The sequence below is a fragment of the Cyprinus carpio genome, chromosome A3 (genome assembly GCF_018340385.1).
Source record: "Cyprinus carpio isolate SPL01 chromosome A3, ASM1834038v1, whole genome shotgun sequence".
NCBI classification, from domain to species: Eukaryota; Metazoa; Chordata; class Actinopteri; order Cypriniformes; family Cyprinidae; genus Cyprinus; species Cyprinus carpio.
Window position 1 is genome coordinate 33,382,426 of NC_056574.1, and position 12,138 is coordinate 33,394,563.

The following is a 12,138-nucleotide window of genomic DNA, read 5'->3' on the forward strand; positions in this document are numbered from 1 at the left end:
TCGGCTGAAGCTGGCACAATCTGGTATTTGCTAGATAACACTTGAGCCAGGGGATCAGCGCAATATTATACACAGAACTCTAAAGTCACGCAATAGATTTTGAAGTGAATGAATATTTTGAAAACTGAATGAATGAAAAGAGCGCAAATCAAACACCGCATTGCTGTTGCCTCTCCGTGCATCTCTCAGAAATCAGAGCTTGGCAAGAGTAATATCACCTAAAAAATAATACATCATACACGTTCTATTATTTGTATACATTTAAAAGGCAATGATTTAAACCTTAGGCTACGATATGAAACGAATAAATGTAATAAGCACAGCGCGCTCACCAATCAAACAGCCGCGTTGCGCGTCTCAGTCTCTCAAACACCAAACTAGTTCTCTCTCAAGAGTAGGCTAATAATCAACTCAGATAAAGATACATTTTCTACTTGGACCAACATGTTTGCATCTTTATCTTTTGCTGGTTTGCGTGGCACATGCACATTTGTTTAGTGAAGTTAAAAAAAAGACCCGCTTAAAGAGTTCTGCGTAATGAAAATCTGCGCATTGAATTAATTCAGTCGAGTTCAAATGATCACTAAACGTTTGTCATGACATCTCTCTGCTTGCATGATAAATATATTTTTAGAAATGAATAATTATTTTAGTTTAACACGGCATACTTGTTCAGTGATAACGATGAACAAAAAGATAGTCGTAACGGTCTTATCAAGTAACTGTACGACGTTCCACCTGGTTTTATCATGGTGGAGATACAAATCATTTTGTGATTGTTACAGATACAAATACTGGCTGTTACATGAAAATTTAAATATGTGATGCCAGAATTTTTTGTTTTGACAAAGTTTTGACAATTTACATATGTAATTGTTGCATTAAGCTATGAATTAATAAGTGTTTATTGATAAGAACTATTTCATGTCTTTTCATTTACAGTAGCATGAACCACGAGTACCCGAGTAACTCGAGTATTTTTTAAATAAGAAATCGACTAGCAGAAATCAGTAGTCGTGCAACCCCTACTTATAATGAAAGTGCACTACAGAATTTCATATATGTGCATTACAGAGTGTAATATATAATGAATAACAATAACAATCCCCAGTGTGTTACAGAGGCGGTCTCAGGTTACACATTGTTGCCACAGAGCATGTGAGACTAAGGAAACAAATGCACAAGTTTGTGCCAAGTTCACATTTCCGCATTATTATACATAAATGTGTGTGTTGGTTTTTAATAACGTTTATTTTTGTTTTTGTACTCATGCAATTGTGATATATTATGCACATTTGAATATTTGGAGAATTAGTGTGAACATGCCATTGCTTGTGTTATGCAAGACATAATGAAAGGGTGCAACAAATACTTCTCTGGTATCTTTTTTCAATCCAATCAATTTTGCAATCTCGAAATGGGCCAGTTGCTTTTGTATGAAACAAAAAATAGTGTTGCAATGGACAACATTGAATATATCTGACTATTTAATGTTGCAATTAATCAGAATCACGCATTTTAGACAGTCATGTAAAAAAAACGTCAAAGTTCTCTTCATTATCCAACTTAATATAAAGATCCCTCCCTATTCATAACAGTCTTCATTTATAAACATTCTGTCATATGAAATATTTTGCATATTCAGCAGTCTATAAATCATAATTTATTTGTGGACTGATTTAAATGTTCATTTAGCGCAACAATAAAATTTGTTTATGTTTCAATGCTTCTCAATATTGTGATAATACAGAATATCCTGATAAAAGTTTTTTTTCTTCATGATTTGTAAAAACATTTATACCGTCACATGCCTACTCTGTAGTGACGGTATTACAGCATTCAGAAAGTGTTACTACTCCTAAAGTGATCTTTGGTTGCTCATACAGATGTAAAACGAGATGGTCTCATCTAAAGTCAGAACTAGGGACAGGTCTTGGCCCTTACCAGTGCGGCCGAGGTAGAGCAGAGATGAAGATGGACATAACATCTCAGCGTAGGAAGAGGTCAGTGTCTGCTGCTTCTCACCAGTCAGCAGATCCACCACATACCACACGTCTTGCTTCTTACCTACAAACAAACATAAATAAAACCTTCATGTACTCAAGCACAGGCCAGCATACAATTCTGAAAGTGCAATTCGCATTCAATTCCAAGTTTAATTCAGAATCAGCTTTTTGAGCAGCGTCTGCGATTCTACTACAGAAAATAATTCTGACTAATTCCTCAGTTTGCAAAAACAACAATTGTGTGTACTCACCTGCACTTTAAAGGCAAGTGTGTTTAAAAGAAATGTGAAGCTTGGATGTTTGTTAGAGCATTCATAGCACTTTACATGTACTTGTATTACACAAGTCTCATGTTTACATATACAAAACCTGTAATAACTTATATGTCAATGCTTATCTTTTGTGGTGATCAACAGCATATCACAGAGGCTGTACATAAAACTGATTAGCTGGAGGGGAAGGGGTGGAATAGAGGGTTTGGTCACATCATTTTTCTATTTGGAAAACTTTGCACCAATGATGGCAAGAAAAAATAGAAGACTAATGAATAAGAATTATTTCATAAGATTTAAAGATAGAGTATTTATTCAATGCAGGGGTTTTCCCAAGTGCTTTTTGTTTTTTCATTTCAATTATCATTTTAAAGACCATGCAGCATGGGTAAATGTGCTCTCCAGGATGCGTAAACACACATCAGCACTTCAGTTCACACACACCACATGTTTACGCTTGGAAACAAGTGTGGCTTCGAGTGAAATAAGGTTATTTCCTGTGGGTTACACTGTGATATTCAACATATGAGATTCAGTGCAGAGAGGAACTTAAAAACTGATGTTTAAACAGTTGACTAGTCTCATTTAAAGAGATTAAGTAATGGGATTTTTCATTGTTTAACTTTCAGGCCTGTCTGCAGTCTGATTTAATCAGTGTTTGACCTTCTTCCTTTGGGTGTCATTATAGATGTAGCTGTGCCTTGTGATTTGCACCTTTAAGAGTTTAGAAAGGGTGGTACAGACAGACATCTTTTTATGTGGTGTTTGCGGTGAGATCATGAAACAATCCCACAGCGCCCACCCAATCACCCACATACGCACGCACAGGGAGACCGCTAGGAACTGGCCAGTTCCTCAAACATCAACGTCTGCTAGCAGTCTAATCATGTTGAAAATTAATGCTCTTTATTTATGGTTATGGGTCTGTTCAAATCTCTACCTTAACTACAAGCCAGAGTAATAGTGATGCTTGGTTGAACGGAACTTGAGTGTGAGGGACAGATTAATAATTACAAAAGAATGAATGATAATGAGTCTCTCACCCATGTATAAGATGCCATCAGAACTGCGACAGGGAGATGCCTGGACCAGCTCAGGAATGGTGAACGGCAGTTTCTGCAACATCCCCAAATATTAAATAAAATATTTGTTACTCCATCCAAAATTACACATAGCTACTTTTTTTTCTTTTGTTGAAAGCACCTAAAACGTTTCACTTCAAAATGGTATTTCTCTTTTCTTAAGTTATCACTACTAAGAATATCCCCCTTAGATTCCAGAGAATGAGGAAGTCCTTCATGAAAAATGAAAAAAAGATCTCTCACCGTCAAACCTTCATTATTTTTCCCTCCGAGAGAGTACAAACTGCCATCATTGGGGTCTGGGAGAAATGCAGGCCTGTAAAAATAAGAATTAAATTTGTTCAGGATTGTCACGTTGTATGAGTGATGTTGTACCTGTATTTTGTATTTTTTTCACTCTGAAAAAACAAACAACAAAAAAAAACAGCTAATATTTTTGTGACAAAAGTGGTCACTATGAACTATTTGCATTCCAAATAAACAAGCAAACAAAAGCAGCAGCACACAGATTTTTTTTTTTTTTTATTATCCTGTCGGGTGTTTTTTTCTGTGGCTTTAGTTAGATGGTGTCATGAATAGGAAGAATCATGCTAGCTCAGCATCTAGCACAGTTCCTGTTGTTTCACTTTTCATACACAAACGCTCAAGTATAAATGAAAGAAGGCTTACTCTGACACATGCGTTGGGACTTGCAAAACAGGATCTGCATTGGAAATGAAAAACGTGTCAGTTAAGAGTTATAAACTTTGTCACAGGCAAATGAAGGGATGAGCAAACATGAAGACAATACAAATCAAACAAAGTGTTGGGCGTAAAACTTGGACATAAACTTAATGGAGATTAATATCTTTGTGTAAATGAATCCATTAGTTCTTACTACTTCCAGTATCTGCTCTATTAGACTTAGATCATTAAACCTATGAAATAACAAATAGAAGTATGAGAATTATGAACATAGTTCTTCTGCTGCAGGGAGGCATGAGGACTGCAATGTAAGACTCCTAAGACAGTGTTACAGGGAGACAGGCAGGACAGCCATGTGTCCCCGCAAACTAATGCCTTGGTGGAAGAGTGGAGCAACATCTCACAACAAGAACTGGCAAATCTGGAGCAGTCCATGAAGATGAGATGCTCTAGTACTTAAAGCAGCTGGTTACCACACTAAATATGAACTGCGACTTCTAGTATTAAAAGCCAAGTAATTCAGATTTACCATCCATGACAACACACTTAAACAAAGACTGTCAGACTGCACAAAACAAGTCGCTGTGGGTGTGTAGTGCAACGGCCTCTAACGTCTGCCACAGTCCTGCAGCTTCATATGTATGACATATATGTATGACTGGCTCAGCCTGTACATCAGGTTTCTAAGAGACACAGCAGGTCAATGAAATGCAGCTTGCTGTGGCCGTGTGAATACTGAACAGTAAAGCTAATGTGTGGCTAGTGTGACAACGATGGAAGATTCCATTCAATGCATGTTAATACAGCAGAAGTGGATTAAAATGTATTAAATGGAACCATCACTCATTGATGAGATGTTCTGGGAGAAAGCTTGAGAGGAAATGAGACTTGCCTGGCCTTGATGGCACACTGTTTGCATGTCAATAGGTTAATGTTTTTAATGTCACCCACAACAGATATGACAGATGTTATGATGAATAAGTCGAAATGATAACTGTTTCAGTTGGCTAATTAACACAAATGTTTTTTTTTTAATGTATATGAATGGGAAAGTGAATTTCTAAATACCTTCTTACATTCACTAGTTCATTTAAAATGTTTCTGTGGCGTGATAGAATACTTTTTTAGTACAAATACATGTAGCCTTTAAATTAGTATGAGGTCACATAAAAGAATTTGAAAAAAAAAAACCTGTAATCTAACTATACAAAAAATATGTATTTCATTTGTTTACATGTTTCATACATTTACAATTCTCAAATCTTTCACCCTCAACACTAGTAAAGTTAAAACGAAAAAATTCCAAAAGAGACCAGATCAAAAGAGACCAGGATTCTGGTCTAGACCAAAGGATTAAACATCTGCAGCCATTATTTATTTATTTATTTATTTTATTTATTTATATTTATATTGTTATTATTGAAGAACACACAGTTCTTGAAATTTATGAAATCACAAAAAGGATCTTAGTTAATTTATTTGCCACACCAAGTAGCTTCGCCATAATAACAGAAAAAACTACCAGAAGCAATATCTTAGCCTGTATGGGCCTTTTTTTTTCGACTATCGAGGGCCTTTAAGTCAAAAAAATTAAGAACCACTGATAACAATATTACACACCAGCAAACAATAGCACTGGTATTCACTTTCACAGGCTCACTGGGCGTCCACTGTCTTTATTGTATTTTGCACTGTGGTGCGAGTAATGTGATACAAAACTTACTGGTCTTGAAAGCAGCATATACATACCTTCTTTTAAGGTCCATTTGATTGTTCCGGATCTCTTGCTGACCGCATGAAGGTTTCCGTCCAGTGTGGACACAAAGAGCAGACTCTCTGGTACAGACACCGTACTGCTGCCGCAAAAGCCCTGCAAACACACAGCTTTACTGAGGAGATGCTCTCTATATTGCTCAGACTCTGATGCAAGATTTTGAGACAAAAGATTTTACATACTATTAGAGAATAACTTGCTAGTAATATTTAGTTAGTTTACATAGTGTATTATTACTAGTATCAGGTGCAATGGTACCCTGACATCATGAGACAAGTGACGTGATGTTTAGCCAAGTATGCTGTTCCATACTCCGAATTTGTGCTCTGCATTTTAACCCATTCAAGTGCGCACATACACAGCAGTGAGTAGTGAAAAACACACACACACACACACACACACACACACACACACACACACACACACACACACACACACACACACACACACACACACACACACACACACACACACACACACACACACACACACACACACACACACACACACACACACACACCCAGAGCAGTGGGCAATCATTTTTTGTTGCGGTGTCTGGGGAACAGTTGGGCATTCGGTGCCTTGCTCAAGGGTCTGGAGGTTCTTACTTAAGGGTGGAAAAGAGAGCTGGTCATTCACTCCCCACACCTACAATTCTTGCCTGTACAGAGACTTTGAACCTGCGACCTTTGGGTTACAAGTCCGAACCTCTATCTATAAGTCCACGACTGCCCCCTAGACCAGGGGTCTCCAACCTTTTTACACCATGGACCGGTTACGTTTGGAAAATTTTCTTCGCAGACTGGCTGGATGCTGGGTGGTAGGGGTGGATATATATCTATACACATTTTTCCCAGAACGTTCTTGCAATCCGGTAGTAATTTTTCCACTGCCCGGTAGTGGGTAGCGACCCAGTGGTTGGGGATGTCTGCCCTAGACAATACCTAATACTACTTTTAACCCAGGTTGTCTGTCTCAAACAGAAATAATTGTTGGCAAATGCAGATGATAAAAAAATTGCCAAATATCATTTGGTAATATAAGCCCTGACAATATTTTGGTTGACCAATACTTCTGTGTTTGAAACCAAAAATAAACACTATGTGGTTGAAAACATGTACTTCTGCTGAATGACTGATGGGAATGAGTACTAAAAACTGCTGTCTTTTTCATGAAACCCTTTAATATATACCACCTGCAGCAAGGGTACTGAAGAATATCCGGAAAGAACATCAAAATCTTACTAACTGAAGCCATTAATGCCTAGTGTTAGACAGGCACAGGGTGGAGAGCAGTCATTTTGGCCCACTTATCCACAGACCAACCCAAAACTGGTGCAAAAATTTGATGAAATAAACATTTTAATTTGAATGAACAGCGGTTTATGGATCTATTCAGGCCTACACAAAAATTAGCATGCAGTTATCACAAATTTTTGCTCAACAGAGAGGTGTTCTAATCTTTTTTCTGGACTTTTTTCGAAAACGGGACTTAACTTAACCGTCTGTATACTGCAGACACGCATGAGCTTCATCACTGTGTCTGGCACGTGACTCTGTTCCCCTTTCAGACTTGAACTGATCGTAAATCTAAGGACATCATTAACTGTCTTTACATTTACTTCGAAAGATGAAGCTCGTGATTAGGGAAAGGGACGTTAGATTTTCGACGAGTGCTTGCGGTGTTCGGCCAATCACAATGCACTGGGTCAGTTGGCCAATCAAAGCAGCCTGCGCTTGTCAGAAGGAGGGACTTTGTAGAAAACGACTCGTTTGAGAGAGGCGGGGCATAGAGGACCTTGAATAATGTACAGTATTTTAAAAATAATGTGTTTTTTGAACATTAAAGCATGTCAACATATTCTGTTACACCAAATACACAAAATAATGGTCTTTAAAAAAGCATCATATGACCCCTTTAACATATGCCCCTTCATTCAAGTGCTCGGTTCACACTTTTGCGCATATTACTGGCTCATTGGTCTTTGGTTTGAGTCCAAATCGCTTCCTCAGTTCAGCGACTGTTGGAGGAACTGAGAGCTGAATGACTTGGCAAAAACTGGCAACTGTTTCAGATTGTTCAGTCTGATTTGGTGAAGTGGTTCAAAGAACCGATTTGTGTTCCCCGATATGCCTTTTTTTAGCTGGTAAAAGCTGACTTGCATTTTAGGAATCACCAAGCACCATGGTTTCAACTAAAAATCGTATCGTAAACACCTATTTTCAATTTTCTCTTGTAAAAGGTATAAAGTGAATCCAAAAGTTGCTTCAAAGTTTACAAAGACCAGTATTTTAAGATTTCAACCAAAAAAATAGTTCAAGCAAAGGGAATAAATGCACAAACAGAGACCACTCAAAATCACTAGACCAGGTGACTGTCTAAAAGGCTTATACTAGTCTTAAAAGTTAGTCATCTAATTTTTTTTCTTTAGCTTGGTCTAACTTGAATACGAAAAAATAAAAAACAAAAACTGGTTACCCCTCGACTTACTGCTAGTTCTCAAACTAGTTCTTAAAGGGGTCCTATTATGCTTTTTCACTTTTTGAATTTTAGTCAGTTTGGGCATTAAAAAGATCTACAAAGTTACAAATCTCAAAGTCCACTCCAAAGGGAGATATTTCATTTAAAAAAATCCCTTTTCAAGAACTACAAGGAATGGCTGGTTTGGACTATAGTGTTGTTTTCTGTGTTTGGTGATGTCACAAAGCGGTCCATTAGAATATCATTAAAATAATTCCCGCCTACAGAAATTCGAATGGTTGTGGGGTAGGATGGGGAGGGGCAAGGTCGAGGTTAGAACACTGGCAGTACTGAAACACCATCGAAGCTGTTCACTAATCACAACGCACTGGGACAGCTAACCAGTCACATCACATTTCGTTTTTCGCAAGGCCTGCCTTCATCAAACCTGGAACTCATCGAGCTGTTTGTGCCAAGATGGGAAGAAAGGTAGCTACTTTAATAATGTAAATTATGTGGAAAATAATGCATTTTTTTGAACCACCAAGCATGAAAGCATGTTCTAGTACACCACCAAAACAAAATCAAAAAATTACCAAAATAAAGACTTTACAGACTTTACAGAGACTTAAGTCTTAAAATAGTGGCTATGTTCATGCAACTGGTCCCAGGTCTGAAAGCTAAACCTGAACTATAGACAGACTGCTGTTCAGTCTCAGTTCATTTCTCAAAGACACCCAACCCTGCTCACCTAGAGAAACTAGTCTGCCTCCAGTTTGGGTGAAGGTTCATTCAATAAAGAGACTTTAAAAAATAAATAAATAAAGACACAATACACATTCTTCTGGATCACATGCTGAAGTGATAATGTTTTGTTTTTGCAGGTTTAGTCGTTTTAATCTGACTGTTAGCCTCACTGAGTCAGTGCAAACATTACACACCTGTGAGATCTCTCATGGCCTCACATGGACCCGATCACCATCGAAACGCAGCAGCATGCTCTTGGTTTCAGGAGAGAACAGAAAACATCCTGAACATCTGCTGGAACCACAGCCAGCACCACTCTCATATCAACACACTGCACAAGTTTTAGGGGCCTAGGAGATTAATTTAGGGTATACGTGATGCTCCAAATGAACACAGATTCCTATAAAACAAACCGAACAGAGACCACAGAGATCTCAGGAGGTGAACGGAGTACAATTTCCTTTAATCTGCAGGGCCATTCACATTTGTGTGATGCCATGAGGGTCATTCATTCATTTAATGAACAGCAAAATGCTTAAAATAAGTAGCTGTTATAAAGCTTAAAAAATGAGGTAGTCATTGCATAACCCTGTTGCACAATAATACATACTCTAGTAGGGTACAAAACATTTCCGGCAAAGATCGGGAGTCTTATTAAGTTCAGCTCCACTCATGCAATTTGTCCACAGATGTATAAACTAGTGCCTGATCCTGGAGGCTTTATAAAACATGTGATTAGCGGGTCTGCCCTATCTATCTTACACTTCCACATCCTCATTCTCCTACTGCATAGCAGAAAAGGGAAATATGAGAAACTATTTTAATAGTCAACTGCGATATGTGCAATCATTAAAGACTACTAGTATGCTGGCTAGTATGCTGCAATTAAAACTTTTGGTAGCATAGGCCTTCTAAACAACATATTTATGGACACTAGGGCTACAACAACTATGTGACAACAAACGAAACCAAAATTAATTGACATTGATAATACACGTCATTACTGATTATTCAGTAGTACTGTGTACTCCTGAAAAGATGGACTTCATGCATTAAATGTTACAGAATATTTGAAGAAGTCAATCTTTCACTCTAGAGAGCAGAGAGTTAAAAAACAAACAAAAAAACATTCACATACTTAATAATGAATTTGCGTTCAGCGTCATTATGTCAATAACACAGGGTGCCCTCCACTATGGCTCTCAGCACACACACTGATCACATACACCTGTGATAAGAGATGAACATAGACCTCTACCCACACCGGTCTGAGCCTGACAGCAGGCAGCAGCCATGTGCTCTATGCCAGAAGTCTACTGCAGTCATGAGTCACACACTTCCTGAGTGTTACAAGTCCAAACAGATATAAAAGAGTAATATGGAGCATTAATAAGAGAATAACATGCTTTACTAGATGTCATATTGAAGTCAGTGTGGATGAAAACAAAGCTGTGAGAGTCTTTACAATGGAACGGACTGTATAAAGGTCATTTTTACAACTCACAGCTTTCAAACCTGTTTTAATGGAGCTTGTGGGTACACAAAGTGTTTTTGGAAATATGTTTTGTCAGCTGACATGTTGTTAAACAGTGCAATCCAAACACTTTCTACTTCTATCCCTTACAGCCTCATTTTTATTTACGGTTAAAAATGTAATGTAGTATATTCTGACTAAGATCTATACAGAGGACAATGTGTTAAGAAAAATGTTACGGTTTCTCACTAATGGGATATGTGAGTAGATAAGAATCTGAACTGATGAGTATATATAATGTCTGCATTAAATGACTGTCTGTAATGTATAAGATGACATTTATATACAGTACTCTGGAGTAACTTGATCGATACAACAATAAAACTTCATGAATCGACCCGGCTGGGGATTGAACCTTCCCAATTTTAATTCACCAGTGCAGGTGTTTATGAGCTGCTCTAGTCTAGAGCTTCTCGCTGATGTCTGTGGATCCTAGTAAAAGTTATCAGATTGAGATGAAGCATCACTGCTCTCGGTCTGTGGTTAAACTGGCGTTAATTCTAGTGTGATATTTAGTTAAAAAGTACGTTCTGGAAAGGATGTGTATTAAAAGGATTATACTGGCTGTAGGCTGTAGCTTATACACTACACTACCAGGGGTCCTCAAACTCGGTCCTGGAGGGCCGGTGTGTCCTGCAGAGTTAATTAACTTGACTCAACACCCCTGCCTGGAAGTTTCAAGTATACCTAGTAACCTTGATTAGCTTGTTCAGGCGTGTTTAATTAGGGTTGGAGCTAAACTCTGCAGGACACCGGCCCTCCAGGAGCGAGTTTGTTGACCCCTGGATTGACAGAGATACTCTGGGTAATTGCTAAAAAAGAAATACTACAGCAGAGTGCAGAAAAGTATGGAAAATGTAGGATAGGACAGCATAGTACAACATAGGATAAGTCATCAAAAACCCATATCTAACAGGGGAATCGATAACTTTAAGAGAACCCTTGATACTATTTATCTTACACATACACCGATCAGAGCTTCAGCATCATATATAACATCACAGCATGTTTCTGTAGGCCATATTTGGTGCTTTGTGCATATCTGAAAAGTCTTCATTGTCCATACACTCAGATCAGATCAGATAAGCAGGTCAACACAGTTCAGCCTCACACATATTCAATGGCACCCAAACTAGACTAATAATAAAAATAAAAAGATGATACAGGGCCACAGGTCAAAGTGATCAGAGATCAGGAGGACGGTAATCGATCGGCAGTGTTTAGACTCATCATCAGGCTCCTCTGACTCTAGTATAATTGTGTTAACCTGCGTTATAATGATCAGTGATCAGGAGCAGTGTAATGGATCAGTAACTCACCATCAGGCTACAGTGACTCCAGCATAAGATCGCAGTTATAATCCACACCAGAGCCCTGCTGCACACTCCCCACGCCATCATACACACATATAAGCTCGCGGACTTGTGAATACACGGCAGATATATTTGTTTAACGGTAGTTTACGGACTCATTGTACTGTGTACTACTGAACAGACGGACTCGACTCAATGCGTTTATCAGCTCTCTTCCGCTACTGCGCAAGCGCATGCGCACAACCCACTGGAGGCGGGGCTGTGAA

The 12,138-nt window shown here is 38.3% G+C and overlaps 1 protein-coding gene across 1 annotated transcript in view; it reads right to left on the bottom strand.

The window, feature by feature from the left end:
* The window catches only part of LOC109047261 (serine/threonine-protein kinase/endoribonuclease IRE1-like), a 28,752-nt gene extending 16,649 nt beyond the window's left edge, over positions 1–12,103 (bottom strand). The window contains exons 1-6 of the mRNA XM_042730942.1: positions 11,879–12,103; positions 5,794–5,914; positions 4,030–4,063; positions 3,604–3,676; positions 3,322–3,394; positions 1,945–2,067 (exon numbers count right to left, since the gene is read on the bottom strand). Of these exons, the coding sequence (XP_042586876.1) occupies positions 1,945–2,067; positions 3,322–3,394; positions 3,604–3,676; positions 4,030–4,063; positions 5,794–5,914; positions 11,879–11,959 (505 nt within the window). The 5' untranslated portion in view covers positions 11,960–12,103. The remainder of the gene's footprint in view (positions 1–1,944; positions 2,068–3,321; positions 3,395–3,603; positions 3,677–4,029; positions 4,064–5,793; positions 5,915–11,878) is intronic.
* Positions 12,104–12,138: the final 35 nt, after the last annotated feature.